We start from the raw sequence: 21,375 nt of genomic DNA, 5'->3' as shown, positions 1-21,375 counted from the left end.
ATGTTTTAGGCACTTCCTTCTAATATCGGTCTCCTCCCAAAAGATGAAGTTGGGGCAAAGAAAAGAGTATGTTTGGCTTGAACTTTTTCAGGAAGTATGTTATGACTTCCATTGTTTGAATAATTTTTTTTTTTCCTTTTAGTATTCAGTGGCATTCATATTTATTTATGTTTTAGGTACTTCCATCTAATATTAGTTTCCTCCCAAAAGATGAAGTTGGAGCAAAGAAGAAAAGAACATGTTTCGCTTGGGCTTCTTCAGGTTATATCTGTTGTTATTGCCATTGTTTGAATACTTTCTTTTAATATTCAGTGGGATTGATATTTATTTATGTTTTTGGCACTTCCTTCTAATATTAGTCTCCTCTCAAAAGATGAAGTTGGGGGCAAAGAAGAACAGAGTATGTTTCGCTTGGGCTTCTTCAGGGATATTTGTTATATTGCCATTGCTTGAATACTTTCTTTTTGTTTTCAGAATATTTTTCAGTATTCAGTGGCATTAATATATATTTAAGTTTTAGGCACTTCCTTCTAATATCGGTCTCCTCCCAAAAGCTGAATAACAGAGCATGTTGAGTTTCGACGGCTAATCCTTTCATTGTCAGGGGAGATAATTTACCGTAAATAAGTGTTGGTCAAAGTAAAATACTGAGTATTCATACAAATTCCCTGGAATTTGGACAGAATTTCTGTTTTTTCACTGTACATTCAGAATATTTAATATTCTTGCATAATAGTTACACATGCAAGAATGAAGATTTGGAAAAGTCATTCTTAAAAAAATATAAAAAAGTTTGAGCAAATTGTTTCCGGTCCCTGAATGACGAAGAACGTATCGACCTCAGCGCTGTCACTATAGTTATGTCACTCAGTGTGACAGTTAGCATCAATGCAAGCATGTGTCATTTGTACTATTACAATGTGTGTCATCGCCAACATCTTTTTAATTTTGCTGCATGGAGCAGAGTGGGAAAAACACAATGAAACATGGCGGGAGATGCATGATAGAAAACAATGCTCTCCACATCAATTTTCCTCCAAATTACCCTGAATATTGCACCCCGCGGTTCAATCACATCCACCACATTATTTGTACACAGAAGGTGGCCGGGCTCGGCTGGCGTATCATTTATGTATTGTTCTAGAGAGGTTTTGTTCAATTTCTTTACAGGTGTTTTATGTTGTAATTTAAAAAAAATATCTTAAAAAGGCAATAGACGGATTGTGATAGTCAAAGAGTAAATTACTGAAACGTTTTTAGGGATTTATTTCATGGTCCAAATTTTCTAAAAGTCCATCGTTGAAAAAAATAGTCCAAATACCAAGTTGAGAGTTAGGCAAATCCTCACTAATAGGTCAAATAGGCCTCACGCATCTCAATACATACTGACATACTGGAAACCAGGGGTGGATACATCATTGGTGCAACTAGGCGCCCAAAGGTCTAAGGCGCCCAAAGGTCTAAGGCACCCAAAGGTCTAAGGTGCCCAAAGGCCTAAGGCTTCCAAAGCCCTAAGGCGTCCAAAGCCTTAAGGCATCCAAAGCCCTAAGGCGTCCAAAGGCCTAAGGCATCCAAAGCCCTAAAGCGTCCAAAGCCCTAAGGCGTCCAAAGGCCTAAGGCGTCCAAAGGTCTAAGGCGCCCAAAAGCCTAAGGTGCCAAAAGGCCTAAGGCGCCCAAAGGCCTAAGCTGCCCAAAGGCCTAAGGCGCCCAAAGGTCTAAGGTGCCCAAAGGCCTAAGGTGCCCAAAGGCCTAAGGTGCCCAAAGGTCTAAGGTGCCCAAAGGCCTAAGGCGCCCAACAGCCTAAGGCGCCAATTCTTACCTCCAAAGTAGATGGAATTCTGCATTACGATGAGCTATTCTACTGAAAAGGGTCCATATATTGTTGTTGGATAGGGGTCCTCTTCTGTCTGTGTCTGCTACTACTGCGGTGAGAGCAAAAAGGTCCTTGTTATTGTTTTGTTTTTATGCGGTAGTATTTTCCTGTCTTCAGGGCATTCCTGATGGTCCTATGGCTCCGATAATTCTGCAATGAAGTGTTCCCTAGTTTGACAGAATCTCAAAATTTTAGCCTACCTGTCCATGGTGGCATTATTCATATAGGGTTGGACTAATCATACAGGCAGAAACTCAATGCCAAAGGTCCCTGGCCTGAAGAAGCCCAGGTGCCCAAAGAGGGGTTGAGCCACAGGACTCAGCGGTTATGCCGAGGCCAGTGATTGGCTGCAATGGTCATGTGTTGTAGGCGGGATGTCACCGCCACAGCCTTGAACCCAAAGACTGGAGAAGAACAGTTTAGAGGCAACACTTAAGTGCAAGGGCTTCAACAGAAAAGTATTTCTTATTTTGGACTTTTAGGACATTACCTATTTTATGGTCAACCGATGTAAGTACAGAACTTTAGAAATAAAAAATTGTAGGTGTGAAGTACTCACAGATATATGTGTGTGTATACACACACATATGTGTATACATATGTATATATATACATACATATATATATATATATATATATATATATATATATACAGATAGATAGGTCTATCTATCTGTGTATATATATATATATATATATATATATGTATATATATATATATATATATATAGGTATATCATGACTGTGGTGGCCAGTGAGCAGGTCATGACATTTATTGATCACTCTGAGACCACCTAAGCCTTAAATCATCCACTAATGTAGCCACGAACCTACATAGTATAAATGCTCACAATTCACTAGCACAGTCTATACCCAACATGAGTCATCATCTATGAGTCAACGAGCAGAATGTAAGAATGCCACACATCTTGACAGTTTTCCAAGCAAACCGTACCAGAGAAATGACAGGGAAAGAACAAAGAAAAAATTAGTAAGATATTTAAAGGAAATCTGTCAACAGATTATCTCTACCCCACATGAGAGCAGAATGATGTAGAGATAGAGACCCTGATTCCAGGTATGTGTCACTTACTGGGCTGCTTGCTGCAGTTTTCATAAAATCAGTTTTCTCTGCTGCAGAACTACTAGTTCTCAGAATGCTGAGTTCTGTATAATCCTGCCCACACCACAGATTGGCACTTTTCTGTGTAAAGTGATGCCAATCAGTGGTGGGCGCGAGGTTGGACTACATGACAGCAGGTTTACTAGTCCTGTAGGATAATTTGCTGCTGATAAATTAGTGATTTTATCAAAACTATAACAAGCAGCCCTGTAAGTGACACATCACTGGAATCAGGAAGGATCTCTGCCTCGAAGTTATGCTACTCTCAGATTAGGTGACAAAAATCTGGTGACATATTCCCTTTAAGGTTGTATGATACTGATTTGAGGGTGAAAAAATTGCGTTATTGAATATTTTTTCTCTCTTACTGCCTTATTGATTTTATTTTTGTAATATCTAAATGTATCTAGACGAGTAAATCAATAATATCCCCCTTAACAGAAAAAAATCAATCCCTATGATCCCAACTGAAATTATTCTTTTCTTGAATGTAATCAGAAAAGGCAGTTATTTTGCCATTAAAGTGATCTAGGCGACACAAGAAAACTTACAAGCAATGGCTCATGGGAGAAAAATATGCAACTCAGACCTGTTCCAGAAAGATGAAAACTGTTTGTTATTGGCCAATCCTATCCGTAGAGTGGTCCCATAATACTTTCTTCCTTGAATAGGACAGAGGCCCCCTCAAAATTGATCCCTTCTGGACACTGTTCAACATTGGATATAACTCCTAAGTCAGATGTGGGTGTATAGAGCAGGCTCAGGAGCTGAGCCCGCTCAATCCATGGAGTTTTTTAATAATGTCACCCCACTTGGGATTTTTGGGGGGATTTTTGAGCATAATATATAATAGAATTATAGTTGTCATTCAAAAGTACAAGTGATCCCTCAAAAAAAACCAACAAGTCACTCATACGATGAATGTTGTAGAATTATTATTTTTTTAAAGTTATGGTTCCTAGTAGAAGAAGGGGGGTGTAATGGTGTTTAAGGGGATAACAGGGGACCGGGGCCCAAAACTGGCCCTCAGGCTAGGGGGCCTTAGCTATCCCAGGGATACTTCTAATGGTGAAGATGTCAGGGCCACGTTCCTTGCCCTGCTCCTGGCAAGTCCTAATCTAATACCCCCTCTCTGCCACCCCAGGGAGGACGGGGACAGGAGCAGTTGAAGCCATATTTATGAACAAATGGGAAAACCAAAACTCTATTACACAGCTAGCACAAACAAAGATTTAAGACAATATGTGATGAGGAGGAAATAAAGATCAGGGGGGAAATAACCAGATGACAGGAGGATTTCCACAGCACACAGTAATTCACCAGCAACTGGATCACACCAAGACATGGAGCAAAAGCTATAGTGGGCATGGGAAGACAGATTCCACCATCTTAAAAAGGCAGGGAGTAACTGTGATAGGTCTCCCACAACATGTGACCCAAAAAGTAACAAGCAGGTTAGCAGAGATTAACTCCTGCTAGACCGATTACTAATGAGCACACAGCCGGTTGATGCCCGAGCCTGTCTATGTAACTCAGAATCACCAGACAAAGCATATTTGTGGAGTGTCTGTGGTCTGAACAGCGTCTGATGCCGCCATGACACTTGGCAAGTTTAGAGCCAAACATCAGGTGATGGCGGGAATGAAAGTGCAAAAAACATAAATCGTTCAGTTACAAAAGGGTTAAATATACCACGTAACATAAATCTAAAGAAAGCTGATTGATGTTGTTTTATAGCAGGATATTAGAAGTCGATTCGAGGTTCCAGACAAGGTCAGCGGACCCTACAGAGGTCATCACTCTACATTGCCCATTTTGTTTAGCCCCAGGGGCTTGTCTTTACATTTTTGCTTCATGATTTATGCAAGAGATTGGACTATGGAAACATTATAAGGCTAATGTTACCACTACACCAGTGCAAATGTTCCAAGTGACATACAAAAAAATCCCTATAAAAATAAGAAGCAGCCAAAATGGTAAATATTTTGGGACTCTTGGAGTGAGGTCCATTGGTCTTTCTGTCCTTAGTCTCACCCCATATTTAAATGCCCATGAGATACTTTAAGATTCATTTTTTTAAAGAAAAAGTGTCTCTAAAGGAGTTTTCCAGGCTTACAATATTGATAATATATCCTTAAGGCCCTGTCACACGCAGCGACGTATCTAACGATATATCGCCGGGGTCATGGATTCTGTGACGCACATCCGGCATCGTTAGCGACGTCGTTGCGTGTGACAGCAAGGAGAGACTGTTAACGATGGAAAATACTCACCAAATCGTTCATCGTTGACACGTCGTTCCTTTTCAAAAAATCGTTGATTGTTGAGCTCGTAGGTTGTTTGTTGTTCCCGAGGCAGCACACATCACTACGTGTGACACCTCGGGGACGATGAACTGCAGCTCACCTGCGGCCGCCGGCAATGAGGAAGGAAGGAGGTGGGCGGGATGTTCTGGCCGCTCATCTCCGCCCCTCCGCTTCTATTGGGCGGCCGCTTAGTGACGTCACTGTGACGCCGCACGAATCACCCCCTTAGAAAGGATGCGGTTCGCCGGACACAGCGTTGTCGCTAGCCAGGTAAGTCCGTGTGACGGCTCCTAACAATATTGTGCGCCACGGGCAGCGATTTGCCCGTGGCGCACAAACGATGGGGGTGGGTACGCTTGCTAGCGATATTGCAAACGATATCGCCGCGTGTAACACCCACTTTAGTTCATCAATATCGGATCAACACCCATCACCCCCCACCGATCAGCTATTTTCAGCTCCGATGTTTCAGCTGAATAGGAGCTTAGCCTAAAGTCCGCTTTACACGCAGCGACATCGCTAGCGATCGCACCCACCCCCGTCGTTCGTGCGTCACGGGCAACAAAATGCTGCCCTTGGTGCACAATATCAGTACTGCGCATCACACGCACATACCTTACTAGCGATGTCGCTGTGGGCGGCGAACAACCTCTTTTCTAAGGGGGCGGTTCGTGCGGCGTCACAGCGATGTCACACAGCGGGCCACCAATAGAAGCGGAGGGCTGAGAGCAGCCGCATTCACGTCACTCCAACCTCGTTGCTGGAGGACGCAGGAACACTGTTGTTTGTCGTTCCTGGGGTGTCACACATAGCAATCTGTGCTGCCTCAGGGACGATGAACAACTTGCATCCCAGAAGTTCAACGACATTTGGAAAATGAACAACATGTCAACGATCAATGATATTTGAGGTAAGTGAGATCGTTAGCGGTCGCTCATAAGTGTCACATGCAACGACGTTGCTAACGAGGCCGGATGTGCGTCACGAATTCCGTAACCCCAGCGACTTCTCGTTAGCGATGTCGTTGCGTGTAAAGCGGCCTTTACACCATTCACATTCGGCTATATCAGCTGATCGATGGGGCGCCGAGTGTCAGACATGCAAAAAAAAGAAAATAAGTCAGAAAATAAATATTTTGAAGATGATTCATGTAACGTTACAAATAGTGATGAGCGAGCACTCCCCTGCTCGGGTGCTAGGTACTCGGACGGGCTTGATACGTCTACAGAGTATCATGGAAGTCAATGGAGAACTCAAGCATTTTTCCAAACTATCTTCCGGAATAATGTTTGAGTTTCCCATTGACTTCCATTATACTTGGTACACAAGTCTAACTTGTCCGAGTGTAAGACTGCTTGTTACGAGCACCAAGCACCTGAGCATGGTAGTGCCCGCTCATCACTAGTTACGAGTACTGAGCACCCGAGCATGGTAGTGCCCGCTCATCACTAGTTACGAGTACTGAGCACCCGAGCATGGTAGTGCCCGCTCATCACTAGTTACGAGTACTAAGCACCCGAGCATGGTAGTGCCCGCTCATCACTAGTTACGAGTACTGAGCACCCGAGCATGGTAGTGCCCGCTCATCACTAGTTACGAGTACTGAGCACCTGAGCATGGTAGTGCTCACTCATCACTAGTTACGAGTACTGAGCACCCGAGCATGGTAGTGCTCACTCATCACTAGTTACGAGTACTGAGCACCTGAGCATGGTAGTGCTCACTCATCACTAGTTACGAGTACAGAGCACCCGAGCATGGTAGTGCCCGCTCATCACTAGTTACGAGTACTGAGCACCCGAGCATGGTAGTGTCCGCTCATCACTAGATACAAGTACTGAGCACCCGAGCATGGTAGTGCTCACTCATCACTAGTTACGAGTACTGTGCACCCGAGCATGGTAGTGCTCACTCATCACTAGTTACGAGTACTGTGCACCCGAGCATGGTAGTGCTCGCTCATCACTAGATACGAGTACTGTGCACCCGAGCATGGTAGTGGTCATGTGGCACCCCAGTGGTCATGGGAGCCACAGTCGCATTGTTCTCCTCACTGGAGAGCAATGCTATTCCTGGAAGCAGTGGGGACATCTCTATGCCAGGTACAATCACGCACAGAACACTTCCTAATCCAGGCCAGAAGGGGAAGCTCAAGTCCTGTTTGGGGCAAGCTTCCATGTGCATTCTGGGCTGGGGAGGGGTTAGAGAGAGAGGAACAGGAAGAGAAAACTCAGAATTCCAGTAGCAGTAAAAGAGAGCCGTCGCTGTTAGAGAGCTGTTTCAAGCTTTCCAGGACCGAGCGCTGAATCAGGACACTGGGGTCCTCGACTGTCGGGTACTAATGGCCCAGCAGTAAACCCGGAGGGCAGGAGGTTCCACACCGCCTGGCCCAACAGAGCCTCACAAGGCTCAGTAGCATAATAGAACCCGGGGCCGCAGAAATACCAGCGGGCCCTTCATCTGGCTCACGCTGCCCGCCATAATGGACAAGGCAAATCACTAGGAAGAGGGATACTGTGCTGCTCCAGGCCACAGCGACCCACAGTCAGAGCGCACTAAGGAAGGCCTCCAACGTACCTGGCAAAGAGAGATTCCTCACTGCTTCCCGGCTGACCGGACCACTGTGACCTGGGACTATAACAACTGACCAGTAAAAGGTAAAGGAAACTACCAGCCTGTGTCGTCTAGTTACTGTCAGCGTCCTCAGCCCTGTACCCCCCTGTACAACACCATAGACTACCACCCTCATCACCTTCCCCGGGGCCTGCTCTGCCTGTGGGGAGCAGAACCATCTTGCTGCGAGACCATCAGCCCCGGTGGACATCACCCGCAGCTTCGGCTAACCCTGGCCGCGTACCACAGAGGGCATCATGAGACAAATTATCCCCATCATCCTCCCCTTTGATTGTACACCTGTGGGCCACGAAGCCGGGCAGGGCAATCCGTGATATCCCCAGAGCTGACATCACCGACCCGCGATGAGTAAAGCTAACCCCTTCCCCTGTGGGTGCTACATTCACTCATCACTAGTTACCAGTATCGAGTACCCGAGCATGGTAGTGCCCGCTCATCAATAGTTACCAGTATCAAGCACCCGAGCATGGTAGTGCTCGCTCATCACTAGTTACCAGTATCAAGCACCCGAGCATGGTAGTGCTCACTCATCACTAGTTATGAGTACTGAGCACCAGGCATGGTAGTGCTAGCTCATCACTAGTTACGAGTACTGAGCACCCGAGCATGGTAGTGCTCGCTCATCACTAGTTACGAGTACTGAGCACCCGAGCATGGTAGTGCTCACTCATCACTAGTTACGAGTACAGAACACCCGAGCATGGTAGTGCCCGCTCATCACTAGTTACCAGTATCAAGCACCCGAGCATGGTAGTGCTCACTCATCACTAGTTACGAGTACTGAGCTCCCGAGCATGGTAGTGCCCGCTCATCACTAGTTACGAGTACAGAGCACCGGGCATAGTAGTGCTTGCTCATCACTAGTTACGAGTACTGAGCACCGGGCATGCTAGTGCTCGCTCATCACTAGTTACGAGTACTGAGCACCGGGCATGGTAGTGCTCGCTCATCACTAGTTACAATTCATTGATGGAACAGAGGAACATATCTCCGCCGGCTAGTGGGTACTCCATTGTGGATCCATAACCAAACGGATCTGCAGCATTTGTCTTCTAGATAAAGAGCTTTAGTTGTTTACTACATCATGTGTGGCGCCCTGGACCAGCCAGGGGCCACAGAGAACAACACCAACACACCCCACACTCCCGGTCAGGCACACCGAAGTCAGACACAAACCCTTGTTGCCTTCCTCCAGGGGCTGATGTTCACACCAGGGGGGTGGGCCAGGTGGTTGGCCCCGCCCACCGAGGAGTTCACAGTCCTGGAGGCGGGAAAAGTGGGCAGATTAGTTTTTGGAAGTACAAGTGGAAGGAGGAAAGTAGTAGTCGAGCAACTATCTGACAGCGTCCGGGTGTGTGGCCCGGGCGGTACAGCAAGGTTGGCAGACGGTGGTGACCGTCTGCAGGAGTGGCCTATCGGAGTCTACCGTAAGGGCCGTGGACGGGCGGTGGCCCGGCGGTACCGGACCGGTACACAAAGAGAAGTCAGCACCATCTGGCAGGGGCTTACAGACCCCGGCAAGGCTAGGAGTCGCCGTGAATTTGCCAAATCCGTCAGCGAAGGGAACCTCCTGGATTTCCCAGCAGCCAAGTCCCGACAGAAGGCAACAGTCCAACCGTGAGGGTGAAACACAGCCACCGCCAAGGCTACCGTTCCCAGGGCCAGAGCCTGCGGGCAAAAGGGGCTCCTGCAGCCCATATCCAAGCTGGGGAGCGGGTTACCGGTGGGAACCCATTGGAACCGTTTACAGTACATAGGTGCAGGGAAAGGCAGTCACCATCAACCTGCCGGGAGAAACAACGCTGCAGCCGTCTGTGGGACCCGTCCATCCAGCCGTGTGTTTTACCGAGAACTGTGTCCTCATCATTGGCTGAGTGAGTACCACCGTGCCGTGCGGCACAGCGCTGCCCCCGCGACCCTGCACCTCACCAGGCCCCGTAACCCGTCTGGCATTCATCCCTACCCCATCACCGGGCCCCGGGACAACCAACCCCCTACCCACGGAGGGGAGAACTAACATCAAAGCTGCTCCCTGTCACCGCTCCCGGGATCCCCGTCCAGAGCAGCGGTGGTGTCACCAATATCACCAAAACCGTGGGTGGCGTCACGGACAATATCCAATCCCCACAATCAAATCCCCTTTTCACTCACGGGCGAGGAACGCCGCTCGAGTCCCCGGGATCCGGCCCACCGCTCGAGCCACCACCGAGCAGCAGCCGCAGCAGCCGGACCCGAGCAGTGGGAGAGCGCAGCGTCCCCTCCTCCGCCCGCGACACATGTATTATCCCCATGATATTGGAGAGGTGTTAGTTATGACATTCCCAACAATATCACTGGTTCGAAACGCGTAGAATTCTATGGCTATATTTTTTTTGCTATATTTTTTTTTTTTTAAATGGGATGTTTGTAATTTTTATACTACATTGGACTGTAATATGAAGTAATAAGGAACTACATTTTTCTACCCATTATGCTGGGTGTGAATTCCCCACCAATCTGGTATTGATGGGTCATCTATGTTGTATGTCTGCTAAAATCTTGCTATACTAATAAATACATATTTCCTAAGATATCCTTGTTCTAGAGTCAGGGAATGACAGCCATCTTGTTCTCTTTGTCGTGAGAAAGGCCATAAGAGAGCGGAGGGCCATATTTGTCACCCATATGGTGTGGCCTATGTTGCTATGAAACAGACATCGCGTATAATAGCAGTTGCCTAGCAAAGACCAGACCCAAATAATTATTCACTAGGGAGTCTGATGGGATCCCCAATGAATAATTACAATGGGAAACTGTGTGGGTTTCCTGTAAGTGAAATGGTATGACTATTATAGAAAGCATAATAATAGCGTATATTCACAATGTATAGTACTTAAGTGCAATAATAGTTGAGCATGTAATAGTACAGCGCAACATACGGGACTAATATGTAAAATTATTAGTTTCCGGATTGTATGGTTCTGCTCACATTTACCCCTGTTTCTGAATGGAGGCCATGACGCGGTGCCAGATCCATTGTGTGTCTAATGATGGGGTCTACGAATGTTATCATCGTTCTAAGTGTAAGAAAAGCTCCGCATGCTGCACTTATAATTCTAGCAAAAATGACCGAACTGCCGACGAAGGCTCCGAATGGAGTCCATGACGTATGACCATTGCCTAAAACAGGGGTGGGGAACCTTTTTGGCTGAGAGAGCCATGAACGCCACATATTTTAAAGTGTAATTCTGCGAAAGCCATTCTCACCAGGTGGTTGAGCAGCTCAGAAGGTCCCAGGAGGCAGGGTAGGCGATGTTGCGGGCACGGAGTAGGGGGTGTCGCGGCTCAAGAGGGTCAGTATGCGGAGGGTCGGCAATACTGCTGCGGGATCATGGGGTGTCACGGCGGTGGGCGCCATTGATATGCCGGCATGCTGCTTCGAATCTCCGGCAGTTGACGTGATGGACTTCAAGAAAATGGCCGCGGAGTCCTATCTGTGCAAGCGCCGCCTCTGCGGCTATTTTCTTGAAGTCAATCTCGTCAACTATGGGAGATTCAAAGCAGGCTGAAGTCCGCCAGCTACTGCAGGCTCGCCGTCGTGACACCCCACGAACCCACAGTATCGCCGACCCTGCACCACCACTGCCACCATATGCGGTTTGCAAGATGCACCCCCATTTTTCCTCCAGTTTGGGTGGGAAAAAGTACGTCTTACAAACCAGAAAATACGGTATTTTTTTATTAAAGATGTGTCTGCAAGCCAAATGCAACCATCAAAAGAGCCACATCTGGCTCGCGCGCCATAGGTTCCCGAACCCTGGCCTAAAATATTGTGCCTCTATTTGTAAAATGTAAAAGACACAATTTTAGGAACTATCCACTGGCTAACTTGGTGGTCAAATATATTCCTCCTATGTTAAAGGGAACCTGTCAGTTGATTCACACTGACAAAATCACTTACAGAGGGACAGGGACTGTATGAAGCGTCCAACAGAGCATCGTAAGGAGAGATGGGACTAGTCTGGTACCTCTGGTGGTCGGGATCCAGGTAGTTGACCGATCTCTCGCTATGTACACATAATCCAAGGGAAATAGGAATAAAAACATGGTTAATCCTGCACTGCTCTCGGTGAAAGAAGCCAATATAAAACAATAATATGACTTCTTCTTCAGGAAAGGCCACCAGAATGCAGAGCAATGACGGATTGGTGGCCTTTCCTGAAGAAAAAGCGAAGTTCACTTTGAAACACGTTGAATAAACCACCTTTACTTTTATATTGGATTCTTTCACCGACAGCAGAGCAGGATTAACCACAGTTTTATTCCCGTTTCCTTTGGATTTTGCAACTTAGCCCTTGTGGCGTGTGGTCCATACACTGGCGATGTATACTAGTTGTGGGTCACACAACCCCACCAGGTGAGCGATTTGCCTCTCTTTATCCCTGTGGTACTCATAGATAAGACCTTATTGCACTTTTTATCCACAGATTTTCTCTTTATACACACATGGAATAGACCTGTCAATCAACTGAAGTGAGGTGAGGAGAAGCTGGTGGTGCTGGACTAGCCAGGTCTTTCTTTATAGTCCCCTGCCGGGTCTTCAAATAAAGTTTTCTCTGAAACTCCAGATCGTTTTAGGGAAAAACATACCTGGATACAAGCGCACAGCAAGGCTCTCATTCTTGTATGGACAGGGGACTTTGTGACCCCCATTCTTGGGTCTGAGCTCTGCTCCCTTTTACACGATCCACTAAACTTTCTTGTGCTCCACGTCGGGTTTTACAAGTAGCCCGGTGTGATGCCATGTCATGTGCTCCCTAGGCCTATATATGGCCTTGCAAAACATAAACCTGGGTCTTGGGATTAAAACTCTTTGTTTGTTTGTGCTCCACAACCTGCTCATTATCTGTCTGCGGTCTCTAGGACCTCTGCTACTTGTCTGTAGTCTCTAGGACCTCTGCTACCTGTTTGCAGTCTTTAAGACCTCTGCTACCTGTCTACGGTCTCTAGAACCTCTGCTACCCGTCTGAGGTCTCTGGGACCTCTGCTGTCTACTGTCTCTCGGACCTCTGCTACCTGTCTGCGGTCACCAGGACCTCTGCTATCTGTATATGGACTCCAGGACCTCTGCTACCTGTCTGCAGTCTCTAGAACCTCTGCTATCTGATTGCGGTTTCCAGGACCTCTACTATCTGTCTGCGGTCGCCAAGACCTCTGCTACCTGTCTGCAGTCTCTAGGACCTCTGCTACCTGTCTGTAGTCACCAGGACCTCTGTTATCTGTCTGCGGTCTCCAGGACGTCTGCTACCCGTCTGCAGTCTCTAGGAACTCTGCTACCTGTCTGAGGTTTCCAGGACCTCTGCTGCCTGTCTGTGGTCTCCAGGACCTCTGCTACCTGCCTGTGATCTCCAGGACCTCTGCTACCTCTGTGATCCCCAGAACCTCTGCTACCTGTCTGCGGTCTCCAGGACCTATGTTACCTGTCTGCAGTCTCCAGGACCTCTACTACCTGTCTGTGATCTCCAGGGCCTCTGCTACCTGTCTGTGATCTCCAGGACCTCTGCTACCTCTCTACAGTTTCCAGCACCTCTGCCACGTATCTGTGGTCTCCAGTACCTTTGCTCCCTGTCTGCGATCTCCCGGACCTCGGCTACCTGTCTGGGATCTATAGGACCTCTGCTATCTGTCTACGGTCTCCAGGACCTCTGTTACCTGTCTGGGGTCTACAGGACCTCTGCTACCTGTCTGAAGTATCATGGACCTCTGCTACCCGTTTGCGGTCTCCAGGACCTGGGCTACCTGTATGAGGTCTCCAGGAGTCTGCTACCTCTGTGGTCACCAGGACCTCTGCTACCTGTCTGTGATCTCCAGGACCTCTGCTACCTGTCTGTAATCTCCAGGACCTCTGCCAACCTCTTCCATCAGGGACGAGTTTCACTTGTAAACAGATAATATAATGCCTAGAATATTTAAGAATAAAACTCTTCTTGGTCCATAACCAGATACAGACATCTTCTCAGTACCAACATCTAAGATTTTATATAAGGGTTTTAGCAATGTAATCAGAGTTTAAGGAGACTATAAGACATGGCCACATCCCAGGTGATCCTATTATCAGCCACTTGGACAGAGCTGTAATTTATTTGTATTTCAGGCACTACAAATGACAAGAAGTTCAAAGTACGAAAGATACTGCTACAAAAACTCCCAGTTAGGTGTTACCATACATGTAATAATTGGTAAATATTTCCGACAATTGTAAAGCTTTACCCTGGTTATATTGGAGCATACAATGTGTGTTAATCTCTGGGTATGTCACACCAACATCTGTACATGACGTGCAATGACGGTACGTCGTGATAGCCTGCAGATGTGGAGGTGACGTCTACGGTAGCTGTTGAGTGAGTTCTCCTCGTTGCGGATTTTACACGTAGCTGGGTGAATCCTCTGCTCATTTCCCTTTAGCTCTTATACTACAAGGCTCTGATGATGGGAACGCTATGCTTATATATTGCAGGTTTGCACGTATTTATACCAGGAAATACTTTGGAACATACATATTTATGGCCTTTGAGAACATAATGTGATTTTAGAGTATAAAATACAGTATTTTTGCAGAGCTGATCCAGGCCTGAGACTCCATGGATGGTGGTGAGGATGACCTCTAGTTATCCCTTGATTTAAGGCCGGGGAGTCACCTTTGCGGCATCTTCGTGACTATATTATTGAGTCCATGTATTCTTCTGCTGAGGCCATTGTAATATTTGCCCTTAACTGACTTCTAGTTTTAGATCTAAGCCCTCTCAATAAATTGTACGCCAAGAGAAAACGATTGCTGCAAAGGAAAGTCTATCATTTCTCCAATCCGTCCATCCCAACCTTCCTCTTGGATACAACTACGTCTCTCAGAATCTACCCTCTCTCATTTAGCAACGCTACATAAAAATAACCATCAAGACAAGAGCACGTAACAATCTCCGAGAGGTATTCCCAAGGTGATTTCCACAACCCGCACATATCTCAATGACACCGGCAGTTTCTTAATCAGTCGCTAATTATTTCAAAATGCATCACCCTTCCGTTTATCCTTGTCATACCCAAAAAGTATCATCCTCCGAGAGTTTATACAGAGGGAAAGACTTGGTTCGTTGCGTCTTGAGAATGATGGACCCTCTTGGTAAAGGGAAACCTTGTTGCTGGGCTAAAGGGGAGTGTTCTTGTGAGGTGCTGATGTGTTGATGATGGGAAATTATATGAGATGTCAGCACAGCTGGAGGGTAAAGCCATGGAACGATATATGTCAATGATAGCTTCTTTTTTTTTCCCATATCTGATCATTACATCAGAAACTGACACGTAAGAAGGTCCGTACTGCAGAGGATTTGCTATATACTGCAGATCCCTAGAGCAAGGCACTGCTCCACCGTATAATGCAGATCCCTAGAGCAGAATCCCATATATAATGCAGGGCTATACAGCACAAGGAACTAATCAATTATTTACACAAATAACCCTATAGAATCCTGAAGGGCATAAGAAGCCAACCATAAATCCTCTCCAACTCATTACACCAAATAAAGTCAGCCAAAGATTGCATTTGAGATGTTATAAAGCAAGGCGAGTCTAAACATCACATTGATAGACCACTCAAAACAAAATCTGCATGACATGGTTGGACCACTTGGTACAAGATCTGCATGACATGGTTGGACCACTTGGTACAAGATCTGCATGACATGGTTGGACCACTTGGTACAAGATCTGCATGACATGGTTAGACCACTTGGTACAACATCTGCATAACATGGTTGGACCACTTGGTACAAGATCTGCATTACATGGTTGGACCAATTGGTACAAGATCTGCATGACATGGTTGGACCAATTGGTACAAGATCTGCATGACATGGTTGGACTACTTGGTACAACATCTGCATGACATGGTTGGACCACTTGGTACAAGATCTGCATGACATGGTTGGACCACTTGATATAAAATCTGTATGACATGGTTGGATTACTTGGTACAAAATCTGCATGACATGGTTAGACCACTTGGTACAAAATCTGCATGACATAGTTGGACCACTTGGTACAAAATCTGTATGACATGGTTGGACCACTTGGTATAAAATCTGTATGACATGGTTGGACCACTTGCTACAAAATCTGCATGACATGGTTATGGTAGCAAACGAGTCCATCATGATGTAAATGTCCAACCCATCCCAAAGAATATCCTGAAGATCCCACCACATTCAATTAAGAAACCTTTTAGATCCCAAAACATCTACGGAATCTTCATGAACATAACGGAATCTTCAGATTTTAGAAGAAAACCTCATGACCCTTCATGTGACATCATCCAAGACCTTGACAGAAATCTCTACATCATAGGACAGACCCCCCCCCGAACCAGAATCCATCCCACAGAAGGAAGCAAAATATAAAAGTACCACAAAAGTCCTACAAGAAAATTCTAATAACAATGTCCATCACATAAAATCAGAAGATCGTGTTCTTTGGCTAGTCTGAGGGTCAGCGTACCCTCACTCCTGCCGGCCACTTAGCACAGATTATTCCTCACGAGACCCTCTTAAGATTTATCTAGCTGAGGTTTCCCTACAATGACTACATCTTGCAGCAACTTAGGGATTTATTCCTCATCTCGGATCATCTTCACATCCCACAGAAAACACTTTACCTTCTCTCGGACACACATATATTTTTCACAGTGAAGAACAGAAATGCCATACAATATTTCAATCCATTGCATATGAAAATAAAAATAAGTGTCAAGCAATAAGAAATTGAAGGCCCACCTGTCTGTCCTTTGCCGAGCGTCTTCTCCAGCCGGTAGGGTCCAACATATTGGGCATGTTGTTGCTGTTGCTGGTAAGGGTGAATTCCCCCTGCCTCCTTTCCACTGGACATGGTTCCTGAATTTGTCCCCCTTTATTTTACAAGGCCTGTCCTTTTCTCCCAGGCTAGAACAAAAGAACAGGGGCAGAGAAATAAACAGTGCGGTGGTTGTCTTCTCCCCGTTCCCTGCCTCTCTTCTTCTAGGATCCCCTTGTATTTATTTTTCCGGGTAATTTTTTTTTTTACTATGGGTTTTTCCTTTTTTTTTTTTTCTCTTTTTTTTTCTTTTTTCTTTTTTTTTTTTTAGTTAATGGGGGGGGAGAAGGGGGAAATTGATCTGTGCTCCTCTTTGCTGATGCATCCAAGGGGGAGGGGGGGGAGTGGGGAGAGAGAGGAAGGGGGAGGGTGGAGGGGATGCTACACTCCTGGTACCAGCATCATCAGGAGAACGCAGCCCTGGGTACTGCTGGATGCAGATCAGATCTTGATGCTGCTGCTGTTTTTTGCTGATGTATTCTGGCCCCCTCCTCATAGGCTTTTCTTCAGTAATCTCTCTCTTTGCATCCTCCTCTGCAATGTGCAGGCTGCTCTCTCCCTCTCTCTTTCTCTCTCTCTCCTTACATCAGCATCCGGGGATTCGGTGACAGCTACAATTAGTTTAACCCTTCCTTCGCCTGCCCCTCCTGAGCGCATCGTCACCCCCCCCCCCTCTCCACCCATGCACACACTTACTCCCTGCAGCCTGCTGGGGTGGCACCAGCTGTAGTCACACAGACAGTACAGTGAAAAGGGAATGGCAGCTTGGAGGAGGGGCAAAGACCTCTGAAATTAGTTTAGGTTATTAGCCATTCACAATCCGAAACCAGCTGGGAGTTGTGACTCACTAAACGCATGGAAGAAAAAAAAAATAATGGGGATGGAGAGCAAATCTGCGTCCGAAAAAGAATACAGGAGGAGGTTAGGAGCAAGAAGAGATTGCAGGACATGCATTATTCACAAAAGACCTCTGCATGGATCACAGAAGAGGACCCCCTGTGCAAGAACAATATATGGACCCTCTGCAGGGCAAGAAGTCATAAAAATGCACAATTCCACCTGCTTTGGAGGTAGACGTGGCCCCCCTTAGCTCTTGGGCCCTTGTGCTCCTCTTCGATGTTTGGGGTTGGACTGTGTCCTCCACTGGTGGACACAGATCGGAAAGGGCCCCTGTGCAAGGACATTATATGGGCCCTCTGGAGCCTGAGTTCAAAAAAATGCACAATTGCACCTGCTTTGGAGGTAGACGTGGCCCCCCTTAGCTCTTGGGCCCTTGTGCTCCTCTTCGATGTTTGGGGTTGGACTGTGTCCTCCACTGGTGGACACACGCCGGAAAGGGCCCCTGTGCAAGGACAATATATGGGCCCTCTGGAGCCTGAGTTCATAAAAATGCACAATTGCACCTGCATTGGAGGTAGATGTGCCCCCCCCCCCCCCCTCTTAGCTCTTGGGCCCTTGTGCTCCTCTGGGATGTATGGGGTTGGATCATGTCCTCCTCTGATGGTCCCTGTGCACAAACAATATATGGGCCCTTTGCAGCCCAAGAGCTCATAAAAATGCAAAATTTCACCAGCTTTGGAGGTAGACATGGGCCCCCCATACCTCTTGGGCTTCTGTGATCCTCTGGGATGTATGGGGTTGGACCATGTCCTCCTCTGATGGACATAGACAGAAAAGGTCCCCTGTGCATGAACAATATATGGGCCCTTTGCAGACCAAGAATTCATAAAAATGCCAAAATGCACCTACTTTGGAGGTAGAAATGGGCCCCCTTATCTCTCGTACCCTTGTGCTTCCCTGGGATGTTTGGGGTTGGATTGTGTCCTCCACTGGTGGACACAGGCAGAAAAGGGCCCCTGTGCGAAAACAATATACAGTATGGGCCCTTTGCAGCCCAAGAGTTCATAAAAATGCAAAATTGCACCAGCTTTGGAGGTAGACATTGCTCCCCATACCTCTTGGGCCTCTGTGCTCCTCTGGGATGTATGGGGTTGGACCATGTCCTCCTCTGATGCACATAGACAGAAAAGGTCCCCTGTGCATGAACAATATATAAGCCCTTTGCAGCCCAAGAATTCATAAGAATGCAAAATTGCACCTGCTTTAGAGGTTGAAATGGGCCCCCTTACCTCTTGTGTCCCAGGTTGGACCAATGATGTATAGGGTTGGACTGTGTCCTCCTCTGGTGGACATAGACAGAAAAGGGCCCCTGGGCAAGAACAATATACTGTATTGTGCCTTTGCAGTCCAATATCTCATCATAATGCATGATTTCACCTGCTTTAGAGGTAGATATGGCCCCCTTACCTCTTGGTCCCCGTGATATGTCCGCCCCGGTGTCCTCGTTCCCTTCCCAATCTAGTACATCGTGTATGATTTATTCGGAAAGGAGACGGATGACATTAATTACTTTGCTTAGCCTTAGGTAACAGACTAAACATACCATTGTTGGAAAAGGAGGTAATCTAATAATGTAGCATTGCACAGCAACCCATGTGATTATCAGCTTACAAATAATCTGTCTAAATAACCGCACACTGACAGGGAAAATCCGCGCTCATCGTTAAACAGTAACCATCGTTTAATCTTTATTTCATAAATACAAGTAAAATAAGACATTTTGTAATATATCTCATCAGAGAAATCTGCTTCTTTCTCCTCCCGGGCTGATCATTCATTCTCCATTCATGGGTAATATGCGTTCAGTAAAGACCGACTTTCTCATTGCAGAGATAGGAGGTGACAGTTGGTGCTTCTAAAGTTCTATTCAGGTGGGAGGAGCTAGTGGCGGACACAGGCATTCCGCTACACGGTGAACGTCAGTTGGTGCTCATAACATTCTATGGAGAACCGTAACTGTCGTTTGCAGCAGAATGTCTGTCGGCCCCTAGCTCCTCCCCTTTCCCCCTTCATAAAACTTTATAAGCACCAACTGTCACCTCCTATCTAGATAATGGGAAAATCTATATTCACTGAAAGACAACCCCTTTTGATTCCACATGATTCCCCCAGGTAAAATGATAAAGCCTATACTCACCTCCCAAACCAGCACCATGCCAGGGCTCACGGTGACGGGGCTCAGATGGGGATGTGATGTCACACAAGCCTCCGCATCCAATCAGCTTCCTTCTCCCCACTTTAGACCAAATGAACAATCAACAGGAAGTGAGCGCAGACGCTGTTTGGTCCGAAGGGGGAGGGAAAGAGAAGCCGACGGTGATTGGATGTGGGGCTCGCATGATTTCATAACCCAACGTGAGCCTCATCACTGCGAGCCCAAATACTGCTGGAAAGCTACAAATAGTAGTGAACAACCCCTTTAAGGGCATGTGTTAAAGTGTAACTTCACTTTTATAGGGATTTTCTTTTTTTTCTGGAAAGTAGACCTCAAACACTAAAAAAAAACAGTGTCACAAAGTCTATGGGATATCAAGAAACAGGGGCTCCTAAGCTGACCCTCAAGCTAGGGGGCCCTAAACTATCCCTAAATCTCAGGGATACTCCTAATGATGGAGATACTTGAGTCTCCTTCCTGGCCCTGCTCCTGACCAGTCTTGATCTGATACCCCCTTCCTCAGGGAGGGACGGGACAGGAGTGAGATGAAACCCAGAAAAATAGACAGACAGGGGAAACCAAAACTTTTTCACTCTTCATGCACACACAGAGGTATAAGACAATAAGAGATTAGGAGAAAAACAAGAGCAGGAAGGAAGCAACAAGACAACAGGGGTAAAACCCACAACTCTCCAACAAAAAGCAACATTGTAAGGCACTGGAGTCCATTAGGTGCCGGTGATATAATATTATAATGGCGGCCACCGGTAGTTGTCATATTTGTAAACTAGAGAATGAAAAGAAACAGATATAACTAATAAATATCACGATGACTCTAGTAAAGTAGGAAACCAGGGCTCCTAAGATGTCACTCAGGCTAGGGAACCCTGTGATATTCCTATTCTCAGGGATACCCCTAATGGTGGGTATGTCTGTGACTCCTTCATGGCCCTATTCCTTACTAGTCCTGATCTTGATTGCCCCTCTCCCCAAAAGGGATGGGACAGCAGTCTAATGAAAATCACAGATAACTACAGACAAGGGAAAAACCAAACCTCTGTCACACAGCACACACAGGTAAAGACAACAAGAGATTCAGGAGGAAAAAGAAGAGCAGGAAGGAAACTACAAAACAACAGGGGTAAACTCCATAACTGGACCAAGCAATGAGCACAACTTTCCACAGAAAGTCTGGGACACCAAAGCTCGCAGACCAACACAGAATAAACTATAGCTGGCATGGGTGGAAGGTTTCATCCAGCCTAAATAGGAGGGGAGCAAATGTGATTGGATTCCCCACCACATGTGATCAAAGGAACCTAACAAGCAGACCAGCAGAGATTAACATCAGCTAGCCTGCCTATGAATCAGCACACAGCAGGTCAACGCCCGAGTCTGCCTGTGTTGTTCCCTGACACCAGAGAAAGCATGTGGTGGAGTGTCAGAATCTGCAATGTGAACAGAGCCCAATGCCACCATGACAGTCGGCGAAGTGACAAACAGAGCA

The 21,375-nt window shown here is 46.5% G+C and overlaps 1 protein-coding gene across 4 annotated transcripts in view; it reads right to left on the bottom strand.

Moving 5' to 3' along the window:
- Positions 1-17,465, bottom strand: part of LOC142256486 (serine/threonine-protein kinase BRSK2-like) — a 442,250-nt gene extending 424,785 nt beyond the window's left edge. For 2 of the 4 annotated variants that reach the window (XM_075328194.1, XM_075328196.1), the window contains exon 1: positions 16,738-17,465. In XM_075328194.1, coding sequence (XP_075184309.1) covers positions 16,738-16,849 — 112 coding nt within the window. In that variant the 5' untranslated portion in view covers positions 16,850-17,465. The remainder of the gene's footprint in view (positions 1-16,737) is intronic. The other 2 variants (XM_075328198.1, XM_075328199.1) reach the window with 1 other exon arrangement.
- Between the last annotated feature and the right edge of the window lie 3,910 nt (positions 17,466-21,375).

Source organism: Anomaloglossus baeobatrachus, chromosome 11 (genome assembly GCF_048569485.1).
Source record: "Anomaloglossus baeobatrachus isolate aAnoBae1 chromosome 11, aAnoBae1.hap1, whole genome shotgun sequence".
Taxonomy (NCBI): domain Eukaryota; kingdom Metazoa; phylum Chordata; class Amphibia; order Anura; family Aromobatidae; genus Anomaloglossus; species Anomaloglossus baeobatrachus.
The sequence above is the reverse complement of the archived record's forward strand: the minus strand, read 5'-3'. Positions and strand labels throughout refer to the sequence as shown.